The sequence below is a fragment of the Silurus meridionalis genome, chromosome 2, assembly GCF_014805685.1.
Source record: "Silurus meridionalis isolate SWU-2019-XX chromosome 2, ASM1480568v1, whole genome shotgun sequence".
Taxonomy (NCBI): Eukaryota; Metazoa; Chordata; class Actinopteri; order Siluriformes; family Siluridae; genus Silurus; species Silurus meridionalis.
The window spans coordinates 24650996-24677037 of NC_060885.1; the positions used below are offsets into that span (position 1 = coordinate 24650996).

At 41.3% G+C, this 26042-nt stretch overlaps 1 protein-coding gene across 4 annotated transcripts in view; it reads left to right on the forward strand.

The window, feature by feature from the left end:
* Positions 1-25748, forward strand: part of LOC124378413 (synapse differentiation-inducing gene protein 1) — a 43784-nt gene extending 18036 nt beyond the window's left edge. For all 4 annotated transcript variants that reach the window (XM_046838138.1, XM_046838121.1, XM_046838111.1 and 1 more), the window contains one exon: positions 20082-25748. In XM_046838138.1, the coding sequence (XP_046694094.1) occupies positions 20082-20240 (159 nt within the window). In that variant the 3' untranslated portion in view covers positions 20241-25748. The remainder of the gene's footprint in view (positions 1-20081) is intronic.
* The last annotated feature ends 294 nt before the right edge of the window (positions 25749-26042 follow it).

Sequence of the window (26042 nt, forward strand, 5' to 3'; positions counted from 1 at the left end):
ACTGGGAAGCTTCAGCGTGTGCAAGGTACCATGAATTTTCTTCAGTACCAGGAGATATTGGATGACAATGTGATGCAGTCCGTCACAAACCTGAGGCTTGGAAGACGTTGGACCTTTCAACAGGACAATGATCCCAAGCATACCTCCAAGTCCACTAGAGCATGGTTGCAGATTAAAGGCTGGAACATTTTGAAGTGGCCATCGCAGTCACCAGACTTAAATCCGATTGAGAACCTCTGGTGGGACTGACCTACACGTGCCTCTTTGATTTAATTGTAAGCAGGATGACTGAATGATCATAATAAATGTCAAACCGACCAAAACAATCAATTTCAGTGGGGTTGAATAATTTTGAACACAACTGTATATATATATATATATATATATATATATATATATATATATATATATATATATATATATATATATAAAATGTGTGTGTGTGTGTGTGTGTGTGTGTGTGTGTGTGTGTGTCGGTGTCTGTGTGTATATGTCTTGTCAATTGTCTTGTTTATTGAGATTTTTTTTCAAAGGGGGTGTCCTTTGAAAAAAATCTCAATAAACGCAAAAACAACTTTCAAATTGTTGACAAGACAAAGTTAAATATTACATTTGTTTAACTTATAACATGGTTAACAAGGTAAGGTTAAGAATATAACTCAGATTAGGGTGATGCAAAAATGAGACATCTAGTACTTTGTATGGCCTCCATGATTTTTAATGACAGCACCAAATCTTCTAGGCATGGAATGAACAAGTTGGTGATATTTTGCAACATCTTTTTTTTCCATTCTATAATACCTGTTTTATAGACTGCATGCTGGATAGAGATTGATGCTCAACTTGTCTATGCAGAATTCCCCATAGGTGTTTGATTGGGTTCAGATATACTTGGCCACTGAATCACTTTCACCCTGTTCTTCTTCAGAAATAAAACAGTGACCTTAGGGGTGTGTTTAGGATCTTTGTCACGTTGGAAAAGTGCACAGAGTGATAGTAGCACCTTTTTTTTAGTATAGAGCAGTACATTTGTGAATTCATGATGCCATCAATGAAATGCAGCTCCCCGACACCAGCAGCACTCATGCAGCCCCACATAAGGGCACTGCCACCACCATGTTTCACTGTAGGCAACAAAGTTCCTTCAACATTTTTCTTGGTTGTCTTCAGCAAATTATTTGTGGGCTTTCTTGTGAGCCAGCTTCAGAAGAGGCTTCCTTCTGGGAAGATAGCAATGCAAACTGTCTTGTATGCACGTCTGGTCTGGGGCACTGACAAGCGGACCGTTTATGCACCCTTAAAGCAATGCTGGTAGCACTCATGCACCTGTTTATTGAAGCCAGCTTCTGCACCTGATGCAAAGTTACGAGGACTCAACTTCTTAGATCGATCCTGGCCACTGTACTGTAACACTTCTCATTTTCAAATCCTCAGAGAGAAGAGATGGGAAGTAATGAAGTACACATACTTTGTTACTGTACTTATATAGATTTCTTTGATATCAACACTTTACCTCATTTTTTGGACCTTTTACTTTCACTCATTGAATTTTTACACAAATATCTGTACTTTCTACTTCTTACATTTTCAAACTAGGTTTGTTACTTTGTTTTTAATCTGTTTGGTGACGATCAATATTTTTTCTTCTCATTGCATGCTGTTTTTTCAGCCCATAAACATATTTCTTGGGGTGTATAATTTTCAGACTATCACACCACAGACGTAGGCTAGCCTAAAAAGCTAACAACAAGCAGGGCAGAAGGCAACAAGAAATATGGAGCTAACATGGATGAAACAGAGGTAATCAGTGATCTAAACATGTTTGCCCTGCTTGAGTTCTGTATGGTGGTTGTTCAGCCTGGATACATTCATTAGATAACAAAATTAGAAATTATTTTGTATTAATATATTAATATGCTGTAAAGTCCATTTACCAGTGTGACACTAAAACATTTAGTAGTAATGGCTACTTTCTACTTAAATACATGTCATAGTCCAAACCTCTTTACTTTAACTTGAGTGAAAATGTGTAGTCAGTGCTTCAACTTTTACTAGAGTATTTTGTTCCTTTTCATTCTTTTGTTCTTTGGTATGAGGTGCCATGTTGGACATCCAGTGGTCAGTATGAGAAAATTTCACTTAAAGGACCACATTTTAATTGCGCTAATACAAGATATAGAAATTTGTCTGGTCCTGTCAAGCAGAAGAAAACATGAACATAATGAATAGGACATGTGGCTTCGCATGCTTACATGATGTACAGCTGTTAGTACTTAGGATGTACTCACTTTTGTTGCCAGTTATTTTGAAAATAATGGCTGTATTTGGAGTTATTTTCAGACGACAATAAATCTTGATCTGTAAATTTGTACTGCACATTGACTAGTTTCATTTCTATAGTATTGTCCCTTGAGAAGATATATGTATACATATACAGAAGATATATATATTTGAATTTGAAAAAAAATCATATTTTATTTTTCCAATTAAGAAGGGTTGGTGGATGCGCATATGAAATTGGTGGGGGTCAGTACCTCCAACAAGGTCAAGAAACACTGATATATATATCTGTCTGTCTATCTCTATGTGGATATTTTGACACCTGACTTTTCCAGCCAAATGTAGTTCTTCCCTAAACTGTTAAAACAAAGTTGTAGGCATACAATCATATGATCGATTTGCATTCAGAAACATTAGTAGCATTTCCCGAAGATGTAGTGTTTTGAGCAATTTGTACATAGCTACAAAGAAGCCAAAATTAAACCTGATCAGTTCAAATGTTAAAATGTATCTAATGTTCACCATCAAATCATAATCAAAGTAGAAAAACACAGTACACAGTTATACTGACTATGGAAGGCAAGGTTTTAAAGTGTTTAAATGACCTAGCACGTTATAGAAACAGAGCGACTTGACTGTATTAGGGGATTAATTAGGAGATTAATTCTTCACAAATTATCTTGAGCAGAGATCAATTGAAATAACACTAATGAGGCTTGTGTTTAATACATAGACGACTTTTAGCTCAGGTGATGAGATGGAGATTGATGGAGATGTTGCTAATTTCCCAAACTGGTAGTAATGTCTTCTATAAATACTGTAGATTTGGTTACACATGTAAAGGAATGTGGGCCTGTCATTTTGTACAGGCACTGATTTTTTACAATAAAGGATATAAATCACTGATGGATGGGCAGGGTTTCTGTCAGTCAGTATTTTTCTGCAATAAAGATGGACGTAGTTTTCATAATGTTAGTAATAATTTAGTTAGTAATTATATACATAAAAATATAAAAAAAACATAAAAACTGATTTTTATTCATTGCATGTGTTACAGCCACATATTTATGTATATGTAAATATTCTCCATGCTCATCTATGAACTGCAGCAATCTGTTTTTGCTAATCCTGTGTGCACAATCTGATTGGTTTTAGAGGTTTATTTAATAATCCCTTTCAATGTACAATGAAGACATGCGTTAAAAACAACATTCTCACTCAACATAGCTGTGGGTGTTTCCACACCATTTGTTCAGGAGAGATTTACATTGACCTATTTCATTGCCACATGGATCATTATAACATATAGAATAATGCCAATACAAATCAATCTTTGTTGTCTTGTTAGTTTTGCTGTTAGGCTGAGTGCACAAGCAAAGAGCAATATACACAAGATGGGACCCCATTAGGCACCATTTTCACACCAGTTACACACTCATTCACACATTTACAGGCTATACAGAACAGACAGTCCACATTATGCCATGTTTTTTAAGGAAGCTGAAGAACCAGGATGAAACCCACAAACTGTGAGGTAACAACGTTACCCACCATTCCTCCACGCTGCCCATGTACTGTATGCTTTGAAATATTTTAATCCAACTCCTCCTCATATTCAGTGTTGGTGATAAACCAGCTGCTACATCTTTAAAGCATATTTTTCCCTTGTATTATCAGTCATCCTTTCCTTGTATCTCCATTATTGAGCCATTGTTAATCAGGTTTGCTTTGATTTAGTCTTGCTCAGGCATACTTGAATTAAAACAGTTCCTCATCTGGCCCAAAATAATAGAATTGTTAATCTGACTTGCAAAGTGTCTACTGATGCCTCAAGGGAAACAATTTCAAGAATGTTTTTTTTTTTTGTATGCGAACCCAGCTTTATTTGCTGTAATTGCTCAAGGTTTGTAAGAAAGAGATGTTAAAATCAGAAAATTAAAATTTTCATATTAAAGCTTTTCAACGACCCTTAATAAACAATACTTGTCTGATTTAAGGCAAGCCTTAGTGAATAGTGTATAGTAATGAGAGATCCAAAAACTATTAGAAACCTGACCTGTTTTTTGCACTCTCTGGCCAAAATTGAATAGTCAAATGACCAATCAAACTTTAAGTGAACTCATACAATTGAACAAAACACTTTTGTATGATGTAGAACAGGGGTCACCACCAGGTCGCCCGCAAAGACCACGAGTCACCCGCGGGCCTTTTCTGAAAATAGCTCACCATAGAGCTACTTACTAGTGAGCTGCATCAAATTTTAAAACTTTTTTCAATCCGTCACGGATAGACAAAGAGTCGGAAACCGGAGTATGGTTAAACACCTTGTCTTTATTTAGTCTGAAGGTATACATGGCAGAGAGACTTGAGGAGAAGTACGAACCGGGGAGCGGTTAGGATCCGTAATGCGGGTAGAGTCTGTAATGCAGGTAGTCCAGGGATGATCGACAATGTGAACCGATAAAGGCAAACCTATCTTGAGCACTTTCTCCGAAGCAGAGCCAGGAGCATGGAAATACGGGGAATACTAGTGGTAGGAAGTCTGGTAGATTTCTCACGGCAACGAGTAGATCCGAGCGTGAGTAAGGTGGATTCGGGAGCTTATAAAGGGGAAAGGTAATGGGGAACAGGTGTAGGTGATTAGAGCAGGGAAAGGCTGAGTAAGAGTCTCCTTGCTGGAACTCAGGGCCTGACCTCATTGATGGTCTTGTGGCTGAAACCCTAGTCCAGGGGTGGCCAACCCGCGGCTCGCGAGCCGCATGCGGCTCTTTGGCTGGTTTCATGCGGCTCTTACGTTCATATCAAAGTTTGTGTTTGTTTGTTTTTATTGTGCCTGTTCGCTTCGCTTGAGTTCAATACGGTATTTTAAGACTTCAATGAGCTTGCCCCTACTGGGAAACTTTGCGGTATATCAGATGAAACACAATTGTAATGACGCAATAAAAAAGCGCAGCAGCACACGGTTATCTGGATAAGAGCAACATGTCTGCGGTTTGCGGATAGCGATGTACAAAACATGCAATGCTGAAATTTTAAGAGGGGGTGTATCTGCAAAGAGTTTCTCCTAGTCGGGTTTAATTTATCACCTGTAATCCAAACATCCCGATTGCCATTCTAAATATGAGAAGAACGCGGCGCAGAAAAGAAGTCAATCTGAGCATGCGCACTCCGTCTGTAGAAGATGTTTTTGAAAAGGCAGGGAGCTTTTCCAGTGATGGTGCCAAGGCAAAAGGCATAACACAAAAAATTATGGATTTCATTGACTTTTGAATTGAATTTTCATTTCGGTGCATCCCTGAAATATTATCGTTGGTGTGGCCCTCTGACACAATTCAGGTTTCTCATGTGGCCCCTTGTAAAAATTAATTGCCCCCCCCTGCGGTATATTCATCTCACACACATGCGCATTTGACGAAAATACCGTATTGAACTCAAGCGAAGTGAACACGCACATAAAAAAAACCACGTGAAATCAAAGCATCGATCTGTTCTGATCTCTCTTGTCATTTCAAGACTGGACTACTGCAACTCTCTGCTGGCAGGTCTTCCCCTGAACGCTATTCGTCCACTGCAAATGATCCAAAACGCAGCTGCACGACTTGTGTTCAATCAGCCCAAGTTTTCCCACACCACCCCACTGCTGCGCTCCCTTCACTGGCTTCCAGTAGCTGCACGTATCAGATTCAAAACACTGATGCTTGCCTACAAGGCCAAAAATGGACCAGCACCATCTTACCTCAGTGACCTCATCACATCTCGCACTGCACCACGCTGTCTGAGATCCTCCAGCACTGCTCGACTGGTACCACCTTCTCTCAGAATGAGAGGTAAGTACAATTCAAGGCTCTTCTCTGTTCTGGCACCGAGGTGGTGGAATGAACTTCCCCTAGATGTCCGTACAGCAGAGTCCCTGATTTTCTTTAAGCGACGACTGAAGACCTACCTCTTCCTGAAATACCTAAATTAGCACTTTCCAAGTTTGTAGAATTCGAGTTATATTTATATTGAGTTTGTATTCTTGCGTACCAGTGTAGATTTATTCACTACTAGAGATTTAAAGCACGTTTGTACGTCGCTCTGGATAAGGGCGTCTGCTAAATGCCGCAAATGCAAATGTAAATGTAAATGTTCTGACTGACACATGTGAAAGAATTGCTTCGAGTGGCAACAGCGGAATACGAGGCAGATTTGAAGGGGATTGTTCAAGGCAAGGATGCCAAAAGTCCCACTAAGTAACATGCATAGTAAAAGAAAAACGCTATTGTAAATTATTATATTTTAGTTTGTAGACTTGGTTAAACAGAGTTTGTGTGTGTGAGGCAGTGCAGTGTTCATTGTTGAAAATGACTGTCCTGTGGTCTTAGAACTGTAGGAGTCAATTTCTGTCATTATGTTGGTGTGTAACATTTACAATAAATCTGGCTGAGCAGTGTGTGTGTGTGTGTGTGTGTGTGTGTGTGTGTGTGTGTGTGTAAGAGGAAGGGATGGGTGATGTTCATATGTGCCCATGTGTATTATGTGGCTCTTTGCGGTAACACAGTAAAAAATGTGGCTCTCGGTCTCTGACTGGTTGGCCACCCCTGCCCTAGTCATACTACAAAATCTAATGAAATGCGAATTTAATTTGTTACTATAGAAAATCCACTGTCAAACTATTTCAAACCTCAGTTACAATGTAAAACTGTGCCTGACCAAACAAAGAACTAATATTAGTTGATTTTATGTGCTGCTATATGTTTAAAATTACATGGTTGAGTATTTGAACTGTGAAAAATAAATGACTTTAGAAAAATAAATAACTGTGTAAATCACATATAATTCAAATTAATTTAAGTAAAAAAGAAACAGGAATAACAGAATTACTGAGTAAAATAATTCACTGGTGCATCTATGCAGATTCATCAGCTGCACACCTACAAAACAGTAAAGAAAGAGAAGACAGAAAAGGCAATTTAGTACATTTTAAAACACTACCATTCACAGCAGCATCTAAAAAACATGCATTAATATAATTAAGACATATCCTAGAATCTCATCAGTGAATTGTTTCCACCTCTGCCTCGCACAGTAATAACTTATGCTGGGGGACCAGTCATGGAATCCAAAAATTATGAATGTAACAATTAAAATATCAACCTTGCATCTGAACTTGACTCTTAAACGAATATTTGGCCATTGCCAAAAGCCAGTGATTAGAACAATGATTCTGTTTAGCTGAAAGATGTAAGTCACACTTCGGATCACGGTGGCCCATAAAGTTCAATGCACTGCAACTGAAGAAAACATATGCATAACACAACCAATGTGCAACCAATTAGCACAGACCACAGAATAAATGTTTCATGAGGACAAGTGACGAACCAGGGACTGCTTGTTCAGTGTCTATTCATCAGTGGTGTTGTTGATGATCTAAAAGCTGAGTTTTTTGTTTATTTTAACACCCTGATCATGATTCCTTGACTTTGCCAGTTAACATAATAACGTTTTACAGTTAATTGTGTATTTCATCAGATTATTTAAGATAATAATATCCAAAAGGCCAAGGAATCATAAACAAACAATGATGAAATAAACAAACACCTCACCTTTCAGGTCATCGACAACACCTCTTGAAACATACTGTATATTTTGTGATCTGTGCTATTTGGCTGTGTTGTGAGGATTTGCAGATTGTTTTTGTGTTTGGTTGTGTTTGATAACGTAGTTTTTTTTAATTTGCTGGTGTTTTTTTTCTATTTGCATGTGTTTTCTTAAGTTGCAGCGTGTTGTGCTCTCTCAGCCACCGTATAGGATGCCTTGAGGAGTAATTATAAGATATTTTTTCATTTCGGGGTGGAGTATTCCCTTAATAAAACAGAGATCGGGATAAAATATTATTAATTGTGCAGCACTAGCTATAGGTTATATGACTTACACTTCCGGCTGTACTGCCTTCTGATCATGGTCCCGCTGGGATTTCAGAGCACGGTTGCCTTCTCTGTCTCTTGCATTTGTAAACCATTTACCAAGCGCTGTCTCCGGCTCTTCCTTACTGACAGTTTTCAACAAAGGGTTCTGCTTCAGGCTACCTGTAAAGCAAAAAAATTTATATAAAGTAGAGCATGCTACTGCATCAACCAGGGCACAACCCATTATTTGTATGTATAAAGCATGCAAGTTATATGAGCATAAGACTATCAAAACTAAAAAAAAAAAAAAAAAAAGACTAAAAATCACAAGGTTGTAAGCACCTTCTAATCCACCATTTGCCCAAACTGATCTAAGTAAATGATGTTTAAATTACACAATACCATGCAAAAAGTTAAATGCATCAATATGGTGAATTTCAGGCTTTGTTGTGATTAATGTTTAGATTAATTAGTGGGGCCTTGAACACAGATCGATTATTAAATTCGTACAGGTTCACGTTGGACCGTGAATTTGAACTGACCACTGTAACATTAGTTGAAGCTACTTACTTATAACAATGTTTTGTCTTTAAAAAGCCTTAGTGGAGCTAACACAGCAAGTGTTCGACTTGACTGCACAAACTGAAGCGTGCTTGACATAAAAATACTGTGAAAGCGATTCAGAAGAATACAGAGTTGTCTGCTCTCGAATTTGTCGGTCTGCACTGAACAGCTACAAGTCAAACACATCTCATTTCGTGGTGTCTATGCGCATGCGTGAAGCCTCGGAGCCGAGAGCTGGGGGGGAGCGGCGGGAGTCTGACCGACTTTCTGAACGGTGCAAAATTACATTATCTTTAACGTAATCATAACGTATCATATTTTTATTAATGTTTAGAAATAATATAAATATGAACGTTTTTTATCACCTCTACATATGTCAGGGATCCACCTGCCATGCCCCCTTTGGTGGCTCTCTATGCCTCCACTCTCCATAGAGCTCCAGGTTTAACCACGCACACCTGGAGCTCATCATCACTCATGCCTCCACTCTCTCTGAAGCTCCAGGTTTAACGAGGCACACCTGAAGCTCATCACTCCACTCCTACATAAACCCCTCACTCACATTCACTCCCCGTTCGTTATTGTTTATGTTTGACTTTCCGTACTACATGTTTTGGCGGTCCGGTTTTCATGCAGGACTTCTTGCATCCGTTTCATCCGGACTACAGAATCCCGTACCGGCTGCCCTTCCCCTCCCTGTGCATCTCGGGTCAGCTACGCTTCTCCCAATGCACTACTCGGACTATCTCTCTCAACTGTAGGACTGCCGTGTGCTTGTGCTTGTGTGTGTGTGTGCGCGTATGCGCATCTGTGTGTGTGTGTATGCTCGTATCTCTCTCTCTCCCTCACACTTGCATTAAAGCCCAAGCGAGCTGTACTCCGGCTTCCGCCTTCTGTTTCGCTCACACCCTGACAACATATTTCACCTAAATCACATTAAAATAATTTTAAGTATTGTCACAATTACCTCAGAGCTTTTCTCTGTGTATAACATATACACATGTTATAAAGGTAGTGAAAGAGAAAGATTAGGCCACAGTGCTTTTACTGTTTCACCCTCCTGTTATCATGGGGCCACTATATGGAGAAAACACGGGTGAAAATGCTTTGAAATTATATTTCCACATTTTTGTTGACAATTTCCTAGTTATCTGCCAATCGTTAAGAATGTTCAGTTTTCCACAGGTGTTTATCTCTGAGGTAAACCAGTTCACTCTCCACACTTACCTTCGTTATATCGTGCCTGTAACTTTATTACCACAAATCTTTCAAAAGTATACATTAAATAAAAGCAACAGTAAAATGTGATTAATTAAAAACAAAACCTAATTTCTTACCATGACAGAGATGTCAGGTTATCCAGGTCAGGTCAGGTGCTCCAGTGTGGTGAGTGATAACCTTTTCTTCAGAATGAGAAGGAGGGAGCACAGGAGTCAATGAGAGACTCTGTGAGCTGCACAACCGAATTTTTTATTTTAATTTTAACAAAAGTTCATACTATGTTATCGTTAATATATAAAATTTTTGTTAATCTATTGATCTTATAAAACATGCAAAAAACATATCAATTGAATTTATCATCAATTGAATAAGTGAATGATAGATTTCTTTTGACAAATATAGCTAAATATAGCCCAAATGTGGCCCATACAGGGCCCTTGAATAAACAAAATGGGCAACCTAACCACAAAACTGACAAAGCTGGGGCCCACATTCAGCTCATCAAAGTGCCCACTCTGACCCCATGCCCACGTGATGCCCATATAACCCAAATAAAACCCATTTGGGGCCCACATGGACATGTTGGCTGGGAGTATGGTTTTATGCCGAGGAAGAGCACTACAGACACATTATTTTCTTTGAGAATTTTGATGGAAAATTATAGAGAAAGTCAGAAGGAGTTGCATTGTGTGTTTGTGGATTTAGAAAAAGTGTACGACAGGGTGCCAAGAGAGGAGTTGTAGTATTGTATGAGGAAGTCAGGTGTGTCAGAGAAGTATGTGAGGGTGGTGCAGGACATGTATGAGGACAGTGTGACAGCAGTGAAGTGTGCAGTAGGAACGACAGACTGGTTCAAGGTGGAGATTGGACTGCATCAAGAATCGGCTCTGAGCCCTTTCCTCTTTGCAAGGGTGATGGACAGGTTGACGGACGAGGTCAGACAGGAGTCTCCGCGGACTATGATGTTTGCGGATAATATTGTTATTTGTGGTGAGAGTAGGAAGCAGGTCAAGAAGAGCCTGGAGAGGTGGATGTACGCGCAGGAGAGAAGGGGAATGAAAGTCAGTAGAAGTAAGACAGAGTACATGTGTGTGAATTAGAGGGAGGGCAGTGGAGTGGTGTGGTTGCAGGAAGAAGAGGTGGAGAAGGTGATGGAGTTCAGGTACCTGGGGTCAACAGTGCAAAGTAATGGAGAGTGTGTTGGAGAAGTAAAGAAAAGAGTGCAGGCAGGGTGGAGTGGGTGGAGAAGAGTGGCAGGAGTGATTTGTGATGGAAGGGTATCTGCAAGAGTGAAAGGGAAAGTTTATTGGACTGTGGTGAGACCTGCGATGTTGTATGGGTTAGAGACAGTGGCATTGATTAAAAAACAGGAAGTGGAGCTCGAGGTAGCAGAGCTGAAGATGTTGAGTTTTTTTTGGGGCGTGACGGGGATGTACAGGATTAGAAATGAGTTTATTAGAGGGACAGCGCATGTAAGACGTTTTGGAGACAAAGCGAGGGAGGCAAGATTGAGATGGTTTGGATATGTTCAGAGGAGGGACATGGGGTATATCGGTAGGAGAATTCTGAGGATGGAGCCGCCAGGAAGGAGGAAAAGAGGAAGACCAAGTAGGAGGTTTATGGATTTGGTGAGGGAAGACATGCAGGTAGTTTGGTTGAAAGAGGCAGATGTAGAGGACAGGGGGGAATGGAGATGGATGATCCGCTGTGGTGACCCCTAATGCGAGAAACTGAAAGAAGAAGAAGAATACGATCCGCTGTGGCGACCCCTAATGGGAGAAGCCAAAGAAGAAGAAGAAGAATACTGTATATTAAAATGTTATTCAATAGGTAAATGTGGAGTCACTAACTAAAAGAAAATTTTACATTACATTACATATCACTATATTAACCCTTAAATCACTGATATTCTAACTTCTATTAGAATATTGAATATATGAATATTGGGATCATGAATAATAACTCCAGGAGATATAATAACTTTGTCATTAATAATAGTAATTAATTTCTGTCATAATAATTTACCAACCCATTAGTTTCAAAATATTACTGTTTTTTTACCCTGTATTCTTACATTTTTAATAATACTGACTTATTAATATTGCATTACATAATTTACATTGCCTATTAAAAGTCACCCATATAGGATGGAATCCCTTTTGAGTTTGGTTAAGGTTTGTTCCTTATACCATCCTAGGGAGACTTTTCTTTCCACTGTTGCCACTGGCTCACTCATTACGGAAAACTTATAAGGACCAAACAGTATATTCATAATGTATTTATGTGTGAAGCTGCTTTTAGGACAATTTATTGTTAAAAGTGCTATAGAACAAAAATGTATTTAAAATGTTTGGAAGACACGTCTGTGATGCGGAGAATGAGGCGGAAGCTGAAGTATATGCACACAAAGTCTTTAATGACAGAAATAGGCAGGATATGCACACACTGGCAGTGAAGCAGTATATCCCTGTGAAAGCAAACGGCAGTTCATGTATAGTATCCACAGGACCGTGCTGAGGAAAGCGCGGCGCTGGCAGCAGCAGAGTATCGTGGTGCAGACAGCGTGAAATGTGGAAAACAATAACGAACAACGTGTGGGTGAACATGAGTGGCTTATATGTGTGTGTGGTTAATAGAGACCAGGTGCACCATGTTAATAATCAGGCGAGCAGCTCCGTGCGGGCAGGTGCAGGTGAAGACGCAGGGTGCTCTCTGACACCACCCTCTCCCCCGTGGTGTCTTGAGGGAGCGAGTTCTGTGCATATTTAGCCCATGGTAGGAAATGGCACCAGGAAAAAGAAAAAGGGCCCAACGAGCCTGTCTGGGGTTTAGTCTCCGGGCCTCCCGCAGGTATTAAAGATTCTTGTGGTCAGTAATTACAGTGAACGGGTGTTCGGCGCCCTCCAACCAGTGTCTCTATTTCTCCAGGGCGAGCTTTATCGCCAGAAGCTCCTGGTTACCGATGTTGTAGTTCTGCTCGGCCGTGGAGAGCCTATGGGAGTAGAAAGCGCACGGGTGGAGCCGAGGAGGGGTACCAGACCATTGAGAGAGGGCAGCCCCTATGCCAGTTGAGGAGGCATCAACCTCGACCACGAATGGCCTTCTGGGATTCGGGTGGTGTAGCACGGGAGCGTGGCAGAAACGCCGGTGGAGCTTGTGAAAAGCCTCCTGAGCCTCCTGGGTCCACTTCAGGGTTCGCACCTTCCCCCTGAGGATCGAGGTGAGGGGAGCGGTAATCCGGCTATAGCCCTGGATAAACCGGCGGTAGAAGTTTGCGAAGCCCAGAAAGCGTTGGAGCTCCTTGATGGTCTCTGGGACCGGCCAGTCCCGCACTGCCTTCACCTTCCCCTCATCCATCTGTATCCCATGAGCGCTGATTACGTACCCCAGGAAACGGGTCTGAGGGTGGTGGAACTCGCACTTAGAGAGGTTCAGGTATAGACGGTGCGAACGGATGCTCCAAGGTGGTGTTCTTCCAGATTCCGTGAGTAGATGAGGATGTCGTCAATATAGACCATCTCGAACCTCTGGAGGTAACTTGTTCATGATTCCCTGGAAGACAGCCGGAGAGATGGAGAGGCCGTATGGCATGACCCGGTACTCATAGTGCCCAGATGGTGTGATGAAAGCGGTCTTCCACACTCCGGAGATTGAGCTTAGTGAACACTCGAGCCTCCCTTAGGTCCTCGAGGGCCGCTGGAACAAGCGGGAGGGGATAAGGGAGAGGAGTGATCTGGGAGTTCAGCTGCCTGTAATCAATGCAGGGATGGAGGCCTACGTCCTTCTTCTCTACAAAGAAGAAACTAGATGCCCCTGGGGAGGTAGACGGGGCGATGAACCCCTGTCGGAGAGCCTGCTGGACATACTCCTCCATTGTTTGGTGTTCTGGGGCAGACAGGGGATAGACACGGCCCTTGGGCAGCTTTGCCCCGGGGAGCAGGTCGATGCAGCAACCCACGGCTGGTGTGGGGGAAGACGAGTGGCCGCCTTAGCCCAGAACATGTCCCTGAATGCCTGATATTCCTCTGGGATCTTCACCTGGGTAGCGGTTGTCGCCTCCTCCACCCGAGTGGCGCCCACCCTGGCTCTGGGAATCCTGGATGAAAGCCGAGAGAGGCAGTGCTTCATGCAGTGGGGACTCCACTCAGGATGAACCGTGGAGTCCTAGAGCACCATGAAATGGATCTCCTCCTGGTGGAACAACCCGACTTGCAGCGTCACGACCGGTGCACAGTACCCTGCCCAGTGAACGTCCCTGGATGGTCTGGACAGCTAAATCCTGGGAGCCTCTCTCACAGGGGAGCTGCAGGAGGTCGAGGCAGGCCTGAGAAATGAAGTTTCCTGCAGAGCTGGAGTCAACCAGCACCCGTACCGAAATGGAGAGAGCAGGAGTTAGCATCGTCACCATAAGTTTAGATAGAGGAGAAATGTCTGAGGGAAATTTAACTGTACTCACCGCGGTGCGCGCAGGGCGTGTGGGCATCTGGTGATGGAATGACCCGGCTTCCCGCAGTACAGGTGGCCAGGCGGCTATTTTGATCCCTCCGAGACAGTCTTTGGGAGCCCAACTGCCTATGCTCGGGGCCGGAGGCCGCCTGCATAACGGGTTGTGTCACCGAAAGCAGAGGTGCAGGTTGGAGTGGTGTGGGATGGCACGCCGCTGACGATGAAAGAGACCGATGGATTTCTGGATAAATGCTTCCAGCCCCACCGTGTCATCATGAATGGCCATTGCAGCTAAACCCTGCCGATATACACCGAGAAGCACCAACTCGTTCCAGCCACTAGATGCCGCCAGGGTGCAGAAATGGAGGCTGTAATCCGTGATGTTATTGTCTCCCTGACAAAAGCTGAGCAGCTGATCGACCGTTGTAAGGACCCCGAAGGCGGCGCTGAACACTTACAGGAAGTGCGCTGTGAACGGCGCGTAGGCGTTTACCACCGAATCTGGACAGTTTGTTTCTCAAAGATTCACCTGAAATATTTTGCCATACCTCTTGTAAAACTTCTTTTGATACAGTTCATCCCAGAGCAGTTCAGTGGTCTGTTCATGGTCTGTTTGCCATGATGGTTCAGGATTCCTTTCACTTCCTGGAATAAGTCTTCAACTTTCCCTGATCCAAAACAACCCCAAATTATTAAGATTCCACCTCCATGTTAGACTGTGGAGTGAGACAGATTACATCTTCTCTCCTGTTTTCATTCAAGTTCTTCTGTTAGAGACAAAAATGCCAAATTTAGACTTTTCTTTCACTCATTCACTTCACTTTCCAATTCCTGTGTGGTTTTTTTTTTTTTTTTTTTAGTTTTAAATACTTTGTTTCATATGATCAAGGGGGACACATGATAATGAAAAGCACATGATAATAGACTGTGTTTCCTACCTGGAATATTGAACAGTATTATAGTATTAGCCTAGATACCTTGTCTAATAGCTCTGCTGCTGTTTCTAAATATTGTATGGCAATTAATGAATATGTTTATGTCAGGGATCCACCAGCCACACCTCCACCTATCACTCCAAGCAGCTCTCCTACTTACTAATCATCTACACCTGGCACTCCTCAGTTCTCATGCTACATAAGCTCCGTTCCTCCACCAGCTCATTGTCCGTTCTACAGATTAGGCTAAGGAACACTGGCGGACTACCCAAGCTACTCTGTTTGGTTTATCTTTGTTTACGGGACTCTGTGTGTTTTGTTGTTCTTCATTAAAAAAACCTTCGTGGATTTCACTTCGGTTTCTGGCACGTTCTTTCGCCTGACAGTTTAATATGCTAAGCAAGCTATGATATTTTTGGAAGCAGTAATACTCAGAGAGAGGAACAACGCAAGGTGGTAATTTGTGTGTAAAATGTGTTGGAGCACTTGTGTAAATTTGTAAAAGAACTTGTGATAACTTTAAGCTTTATATTTTTCAAGAATCACCTTGACACTGGTTGTATTTTCTAAATTCCTCTTTATGTATTGCAACCATTTTGAAATGTGAATTGATAACGCACAATTTGCAACAAATGACTGAACAATTAAAAGAATGATGTAGGATGTAATTCGACACTGTAGGACTTTACTGAGTGCTGGCATTTTACCCCATAATAATCCAGTAAAAACATATAAGTAAAGATTAAAGTCAACCCATGCTATTAGAAAAAAATGACATGAAAGTTGCTATTATAGAAAGCAAATGCATTTTTTTTATTTTACTAAACAGAACAACAATATAAGCTGATTGAATGGGACATACAATGTTTTTTTTCTGCCTACACAGGTCAGGAACAGAGGATGAATGCTGTTAACAGCATTCTATAGTCCCTCAGTACAGCACTGTATTTTGCATATGTATTGTATATGTAACATTAACTATGCCTTGATTGCTTATTGTAATATACCCATTTAAAAAAAAGATGACAGTGCAAGAGATAACAAATAATTGTTTTGTCTGTTGTTCGAGACCTAATATTTATGCCCTGACAGATAACATATACATATATCTTGATGATTGGCTGGCACTGCAGGGCTCTGTTGACCACAGGCTTTTATTTTAAAGTGTCATGATGCTATCACTCAGTGTTTTAGTACAGTGTGTCCCAAATGCGTTCCAAATTTCTTTTAACTCCTTGAAGAATGAATTGAACTGCAAGTCAAAAAATTGTCAACAGTAGAGAACTGTTCATACAGTTGAAACCAGATATTTACATACACTTCAGAAAAAAACACAAAAACTTTTTAATATATTTAAAATATTAACATTTTTTGCATTTGTTAAATGTCAGAATTGAGCAAGGGAGAATTTTTATGTATTTTTATTATCACTTTCATCAAAGTCAGTAGTATACATACACTTCTTTAGTGGAATTTGGTGGAATTGGCCCGAAACTGTTTTACTTGGGCCAAATGTTTTGGGTATCCTTCCACAAGCTTTCTACAATAGTTTGCTGGAATTTTGGCCCACTCCTTTTGACAGAACTGGTGTAACTGGGTCAGGTTTGTAGGCCTTCTTGCTTGCACTCGCCTTTTCATTGCTGCCCACAAATTTTGTATGGGATTGAGATCAGGACTTTGTGATGGCCACTCCAATACCTTGACTTTGTTGTCCTTAAGCCACTTTGTAACTAATTTGGATGTATGCTTGGGGTCATTGTCCATTTGGAAGACCCATTTGCGCCCAAGCTTTAACTTCCTGGCTGATGTCTTCAGATGTTGCTTTAATATATCCACATAATTTTCTTTTCTCATGATGCCATCTATTTTGTAAAGTGCACCAGTCCCTTCTGCAGCAAAGCAGCCCCACAACATTATACTACCACCCCCATACTTGACAGTTGGGATGTTGTTCTGAGGCTTCAAAGCTTAGCTCTTTTTCCTCCAAATATACCGTTTATCATTATGGCCGAACAGTTCAATTTTTGTTTCGTCAGACCACAGGACATGTCTCCAGAAATTAAGATTTTTTTCCCTCATGTGCAGTTGCAATCTGTAGTCTGGCTTTTTAATGGTGGTTTTGAAGTAATGTCTTTCCTCTCCCAGAGTAACCTTTCAGCTCATGGTGGTACAGTATTCGTTTTACTGTGGATAATGACACTGTCTTACCAGTTTCAGCCAGCATCTTCACAAGATCTTTTGCTCTTGTCCTGGTTGATTTGCACATTTTGCAACAAAAAACGTTCCTCTCTGGGACTCAGAATCCATCTCCCTCCTGAGCAGTATGGTGGTTGTACATTCCCATGTTTTTTATACTTGCGTATTATTGTCTGAACAGATGAACATGGGACCTTCAGGCATCTGGAAATTGCACCTAAGGATGAGCCATACTTGTGAAGGTCAACAATTATTTTTCTGATGTCTTGGTGGATTTCTCTTGATTTTCCCATGATGTCAAAGAAAGAGGCTCTGTGTTTGAGGTGTGCCTTTATATGCATCCACAGATGTGCCACCAATTAAATCAAATGGAATCAATTAACCTATCAGAAGCTTCTTAAGCTCAGAATGGAATCATCTGGAGTTTTTTTTTTGTTTAAAGGCACGATAAACTTAGTGTATGTATATTTCTGACTTTGATGAAAGTGATAATAAAAATACATAAAAATTCTCCTCGCTCGATTCTGACATTTAACAAATGCAAAAAATATGTTAATATTTATTGATTTAAAACAAAAAAGTTTACTTTTATTTAATGTATGGCAGTAAAGAAATAAAAGTTTTTGTGTTTTTTTTCTAAAGTGTATGTAAATATCTGGTTTCAACTGTAAATCCAACAAGGATTAGGATCAGTTTTTGTTGAGATTTTGTTCTCACCGAATACAATTTGACAAAACTTGGTTTGTTTAGAGGAAAAAAATCTGTTAGTACAAACTATACTAAAAACAATTGACTAAAATTTAAGGAGAAAATCACCAAAATAACACATGGCCCTAATGTTTCACGCTTTAAATGATCCTGTACCCTGGAGAATAGAAATGGATGCATTTTCATAATTTAGCAGGTACGAAGGTTACAGCATAAACTCTACTTTTTAAAAATAAGATAATGCTCATAGGCAATTGGAATTTAGTTGTGTGACATATCAACTGGAGCATCAAACAAGGGATCTAGCAGGAGATGCAAGATAAAAAGCACAGCAACAGTTACAGCAAATGCCATACTTTAATCACTTTTTACGGACTGTCATCTTGCTTGTGAACTCAGCAGGTAGCCATTTCCTCTCCACTCTCTGCTAGCACTTGAGGCCCAGTGGATTTTGCAGCGCTGTCTGCTGTGCTGATGTCCTGCTGTTATCTCATGGGACGTACAAAAAGCACCCAACAACACATAAATGTTTCAGCAGCACTACCACTAACCATTTTCACACCCATTACTGTTTGGATAAAGCCTTTCCAAAGAATGATTAGTTTGTATTTTTAGTATTATATTATTAATTATTTTTTAAATATGACCTGCTAGTTTGCTTTTTGCAGTACTTCCTCTTTTTGCCTCTGCATTTCAAAGGCCTTTTACTTTCTCACTCTGTTTTTCTAGTCCTCACCCTCCACTGAGTGGAGAGAAACTGCTGCTCCCATAAGAGGGAGAGAGGGAGGGAGAGAGTGTGTACTTTAAATTCATTTATTAGGCAAAAGAGAAATTTTCCAGTGCTTATAAATCTATTCCAAATTACCTTGCATGCTGTTTTATTTTCCTTAGTATGTCTACATGCAGATAGGTGTTTGTGCTGAAATACCAGGAAATACAGATTATAAAATAACTCGTAACGTTCAAGGGGATCAGTATTTACTGAGAGTTTGACGAACATAGGTGGATAGAAAGATAAACAGACACATGGACAGATAATTGATCACATTAATCATCCCAGAGGGAAACAGGTAAATAATTGTAGCTGAACAGCATGGAGACGAAACTATAAGAGAAAAAAAACTTAATCCTCTACCCTGACTCACAGATCCTCCCAATCGGTGATGCATGCTTGTAGTAATCGCTTTTGTAGCTGCCTTTTTGATGGAGGCAACTTGGCTTTCCCTAATATGATTGGCTCCTCAATTAGAGCTTATGTCTGACAATTAATATTATCAAGCTACAGTATGTTCAATGTGCTGCTGCTGCCCGTTTTGATGGCTGCCTTCTCAGACATAGATGTAAGACAAAAAGGCTAGAGGCAGACTTCTTGGATTTTCTCTCTATTATGTAGCAGATAAAATTAATATAAAAATATATAATTTAAGCGGAAATAAAAAAAAACATCTGCCGTATATATGAGGAAAAGAATAACTAAGCAGAGTGTTGAGAGATAAATGAATTCATCAAAAAATAAATTATCGTGTCCTAAATCTTGGTAAGATTTCCTGAACTTCAAAGGCTTGGATGCCCTCAGGAAGGAAGTGAATCATGGCATTCAAATTATTTATGCAACCACTCTGTACTAGAACCCCTCTGTCAGTCAGCTGCTGGAGTGAAGCCAATTAATCATTCCTTACTTACTGTTTACTTTCCTTTTCACCACTTCTCATCAACCCATTTTTCTTTTCTTTTTTTAACTCTTGTAATATTTTCTGTGAATTATGCTCAATCTATTCTACTTTGACATGTACTGATTTCTCTTTGCCTCTGTGTGTGTCTCTTTCTCTCCTTCTCCCACCAGACTAACAAAGCAGTAAATAAAGGGGACTTTCACCATGCCAGTTCCAGCTCCAGACGTGCTCTCTTTCTAGCTGTGCTGTCCATCACTATTGGTACTGGCATCTACGTTGGTGTAGCAGTGGCTCTTATTGCATACCTTTCCAAGAACAACCACTTGTAGCCTTGCCTCACCTCTCATCTCGCCCCTGACTGTCAATGCGGATTTACTATAGCGGCCACTTAGAGGATATTGCACTGAGTATGATCTACATAAGCTGCATCACTTTTTATGAATCACATGGAATTACTGAGTGGATCCTCTTTGTAAACATTGTGACATTGTAAATCATTGCCGTTCCCTTGTTTTTTTTTCCATATTCACTGTTTATAACAGTGGCAGAGATGTGTCGAGATGCTGTTTTTACAAGCGACAACGTCAGTATGCCTTGATCAACCACACTATTTATTGTGCCACTCTGGGCTTTGGAGCTTTTAATGTAGTCTTATTTCTCTCCTGGATGATGGTGAATTATGAAAAACACAATCTATCTGAAGTGCCACAGTGCTTTGAAGCCTTCTTTTAAAGATCGTCTCTAGGTTACTTATGTAACCCTAGTTCAATGAGGGAATGAGATGCGTCACGCCGCTTTGGGAACGCCTCTGCGTTGCTTATACTCTGAATCATGTGTGAAATCCGGCCAACGGCAAGGCATGACGTCACCGGTGGGGCGACGTCGCAAACTAGGAACGCTAGCTTCTGAAAAAGAGAAGGTAAGTGCCGCAGGGATGCAGGGAGTGTGGCATGTAGATGCAGCATCTCGTTACCTCAGGAAACTAGGGTTACATAAGTAACTTAGAGATGTTTCCCTTTCGGGAACTCGAGCTGTGTCACAATGCTTTGGGAATGAGTGTCCAATCGCACCATACTGACCAGTCCCTGCCTAGTGTGTCTGAGCACAACCAGAACGAAGGACAGAGGAGCCAGGAGTGGCTCTAATGTCGAAGTCATAGAACCTGACAAACATCAGTCGGGTGGACCAGCCCACAGCATTGCATATGTCCTGGAGTGATACTCCAGCGGACCAGGCCATAGAGGCTGCCATACTCCGAGTAGAGTGAGCCTTGACTCCAAACGGAGCGAGAAGACCAGAGGACTCATAAGATGAAGAAATGGCATCCACTATCCACCTACTGAGTATGTGCTTATTGGCAGGAAAACCTTCCCTATAACGGCCATAGCAGACAAACAGCTATTCTTCAACTTTCTCCATGGACTTGTTCTGTGGACATACGTGTCCAGTGCTCACACTGGACACAGCCGGTTTTGCTTCTCCTGGTCGGGGGATTGAAAAGGAGGAGAGCAGAATGCCTGCAGCACAACAGGCCATGGGGGAGCCGTAGGCACCTTAGGTACATACCAGGTTTAGTGTAGAGAAACCTCCCAAGGAGATCCCTCGAGGAGGTACACCAGGTCGATGAACCATGGTCTGCCCGGCCAACGAGGTGCCACCATGAGGAGACAGATTCCATCCTGGCGAACTCTCTCCAAAACACCTGGGAGCAGAGCAATAGGGGGAAAGGCATACGGGCATAGCCTCGGCCACATCTGCACCATGGCGTCGAGCCCCAACGGGGCTGGGTGAGAGAAAGAACCAGAGGGGACAGTGCAAAGTCTCCTGAGTCGCAAGCAGATTCACCTGGTCTCTGTAAAATCTCTGCCATATCTGCTCCACCTCCTCGGGGTGGAGCCTCCATTCCCCGGGCCTTGGCCCTTGCCTCGAAAGGGCATCTGCTCACCAATTTAGTTGACCCGGGATATAAACTGCTCTCAGTAGGATTTCCTGGAGCAAAGAAGGATCTGCCATGCCAGCCTGTACAGGGGCGAGAACGGAGACCCCATGGTGGTTAATATATGAGACCACCGAGGTGTTGTCCATAGGGACCAGCACATGTCGATCTTTCAGGACTGGAAGGAAGTGTTTTAGAGCCAAAAACACGGCCATCATCTCCAGGCAATTTATGTGCCATGAAAGGTGTAGCTTGTTCCACCGACCTTGGTTGGAGTGGCCACTCATGACCGCGTCCCACCCCGTGGGGATCAAAGGGCTCGCTACGAGACCTTAATAGTACAGAGTGGACTGCCCATTCAGGAGAACCCTCTGTTTTTAAACCACCACTGGAGGCATCTCAAATGAAGGAGGCCAAGTGGGATCCCATTGGATGCTGTCGCCATGTGACCAAGCAGCCTCTGGAACTGCTTAACGGTGAGTGACTGGCCTTCTCTTACTCTCCTAACTGCTGTGAGGATAGCTTCGATCTGGGCAGGAGACAGTTGTGCCTGCATCACGGTTCAGTCCCACACTACGCCCAAAAAGGTGGTTCTCTGTTCTGGAGAAAGCACACTCTTCCAGTTTAGTCTTAACCCCAGCTTCTTCATGCAGGTGAGAACAACATCTCAATGCCGGACTGCTTGATGCTCTGATCAAGCTAATATCAACCAGTCGTCGATATAGTTTAGAATGTGGATGCCCTGTAGCCTTAGCGGGGCGAGAGCTGCATTTATCCACTTTGTGAAGGTGCGGGTTGAGAGTGCTAGGCCAAACGGGAGGACCCGGTATTGGTAAGCTTCGCCCCCGAAAGCAAACCTCAGGAATCTCCTGTGAGCGGGAAGGATGGCTATGTGGAAGTATGCATCCCTTAGATCTATCGTGACAAACCAGTCCTTGGATTTGATCTGATCTAGATCTAGGATTAGACGCAACCCCCCCATCCATCTTTGGAAACAACAAAGTAGTGGCTGTAAAAGCCTTACTTTCTGACTAAGGAAGAAACCACCTCGATGGCCCATTTCCTTAGGAGAGCGCGCACTTCCTGTTCCAGGACCAGAGCCTGCTCGGGTCCCACCAGGTCAGGTCAGGTCAGCCTGCGAGTCCCATGACCTCCGGCGCCGCTCCACCTCGGCGAGAGCGGGACCGGGCCATGAGGGAGAGTGCTCTCCAGGAGCGGAGCGAGCGCATAGCCGTGCGGCTACAGTGCTAACAATCATCTTACTCAAGAGCCGACTGAGCATGCTCCACTCCCAAGCAAACAACGCATCTCTCATGTGTGTCTCCCCCCTGTATTGAAACGGGGACAAGGAGGGACACATGTGGAAGTTTTGAAGTTTGCTTTTAGCCATTGTTTGCACAGATTTACACAAAAAGCGCTTACCTAAACAAACAGAAGCTAGTGTCGCTCCACTGCTCATGCATTTTGTAGCTTCCTGGTTCACGACGTCGCCCTGCCAGTGACATGATGCCTTGCCGTTGGTCGGATTTCACACATGATTCAGAGCGTGAGCAACGCAGAGGCGTTCCCAAAGCGTTATGATGCAGCTCGAGTTCCTGAAAGGGGAACTACAGTATTATAAGGACCACAAGAAGGGGCTTATTCAACACTCAAGGGTAAGATGGACACAAAGCCATATAGATGGCCTGCCAAACTCTGAATGTGGACCTTCTTAGACTAGCAGTAACATTCTGATCTGAGAGGGCTGTAAATATTTATAAACCATTTTGTTTTGCAAGAAGACTCTAAACCAGGCCATATGCTTTCAATTTTTACATACCAGATTCTGAATGTGTGTAAAGAATTTCACTGTGTTATGGAGTTTCACCCTGTGGGAGATTTGGAGCACCTTTAAAATGTGACCTCTTGCATATTAAATGTAGTATTTCATTTAAAATTAGTGTTAATTTATGTATTCTATGTGATTGTGTTTAATTATGCCCAGCCTAATTAATTCTGGACCTGCACCATATGCTCAAGCAAATGCATGTATTCCAGTGTCTTGCCCTATCCAGTATTCACCACAAATGGTTCACATCTTGCTACCTCCCAACTCTTTGCATACATGAGCCTTGTTTTCAATGGTCAAAACAGATTTTATCACACTATCGGTATGATTATCCAATGGGCTTAGAAAGTCGTTGATATTGTATTGATCTTTAATTATTTAAAGCAAAAAAATTAACCTGAAAACTTCTCTTCATATGACGGGTCTACATAACTTCTCTACATATAACGGGTAGATTAAGGTGCAGTGGCGGCTCAGTGTTTAAATCACTTGGTAACTGTTTAGAAAATCTCAAGCCCCAGCACCATACAACTCTCCTGTTGGACTTTTAAGCAACATTTTTAATCCACTCTGCTCCGGAGGTGCTGTATCATGAATGACACTTCCTAAAAAGCTTGAATCTAAAAAGTAAATCATTTCCCTGTGTTGTAAAGTAAATGTGACAAATAAAGGCATCTACTTTTTCTGTTTCTCCTTCTTCTTCTTCTAAAAGCAACTTATGTGCTGAGCAAAATATAGCATAATTACCAAATATATATAATTACATGTTGAAACTGCTCCACACACTTCCTCTCAGTACAAAAATGTAGTATTTAAATGTCAATGTCAATTAATTTAACATATAAAGTTCCTAAATAATCCAATAAAGGCTATGACATGTACATGTATGTTTTTTGTAAAACAAGTACATTTTTCTTATTCTTGTGTTTTTTAGTTGCCATCATCAATTTAAATTTTATGTACAGCCATGCTGCTTAAATTATAGACTGAAAGTAAAATTTCTATTATTTATCAATGAATCAGTATAGAGGCCGTTATGGAAAACTCAAAGTAAAAAAATGCCAAATAAAGGTGTTCCAAATAAAACCTTTTATAGAGTAAAGAATTTATAGAGTAAATACAAATACTTAACTTATGAACTCTGAATATGTGGTAACTCTGTATTTCATTCTAGTCCTACCCTGGCCATCAGTTTTCTCTAATAATTTTTAATTTGTTAGTGAGAAAATGGGTTAATTGGGAGAACTGATTTTATTGCCATGCTATTTAAGCGAATGAGTTTGATTATTTTATTATTATGTGTTTTTTTTTTTTTATTAAGTCTTAGCTGACTGCAATATCAGGAAATACACATCAGGAAAAAAGGACTATAGCTACATGGACACACATTTATGTGGTGACAAAATAGACACTATTAGATGTCATCTCAGCCTATATTACCAGCATCACAGGTAGGATGAATGACCAACCACCTGGACACAGTATGCATATTTCATATAAGAGGAAACAGCTTGCTTGCTGCTCACAGCTGATTTATGGCCCATGTTTGCCAGAGCCAATAAGTGAAATGAGGATAGATGTTTTATGAAGCTGTTTTTCTGGCAAGGGGATGAGGACGCTAAGGAGAAAGATCAGACGAGGCTGAAGTTGTTCTCTAATTAAGGAAATTGTCATTCAACCCAAGCAGGATGCTCATCTTAAGAAAATTAGGAAAGCTTTTAGTGCTCCTCTGAGTGAGTGTGAGATGTAGACATACTAGATTTGGGCTAATTCAAGCAAAAATTAAGAACAAATTCCATTCTACATGGTTTAAGGCATTAAACATTGTTAAAACAAACCCTGTCAATACCGGGGCTTGAACCCCCCACCTTCCAATCAGTATCCCAGCACCTTAACCACTGAGCTACCACAGAAAATAATTTCCCACCACCACCAACTTGAAATTTCAAATTGGGGTTGTCTTGTTAAATACGATTTCCTTCTTTGTTTTTTGCAGTGACATCAAATCAACATTACCATGCTCTTTGTGTACCTAAGTAAAACCTGCTAATTTTCTCATTTTAAATAAATGTATATCCGTGTTGTCTTTAGACTATTTATTATACAGACACTGTTTTCTACTGTTGTTGCAACACAACGATTTTATCATCCAAAATGTTGCCTTACTTTGTTTTTGAAGTTTACTATTGTAGAATAATACCAAAAGCCTGTAAATTTTAAAGTGTGGTTAAAGATCTGCATTACATGCTCTGACAGAGTAATCAAAAGACACATAAGGCACCAAGAATGCAGAATATAGCACAGGAACAGACCCCACCTGTTCTCAGAACAACCTTATTTCTTTGTATATTTCATATGATTGTGGGA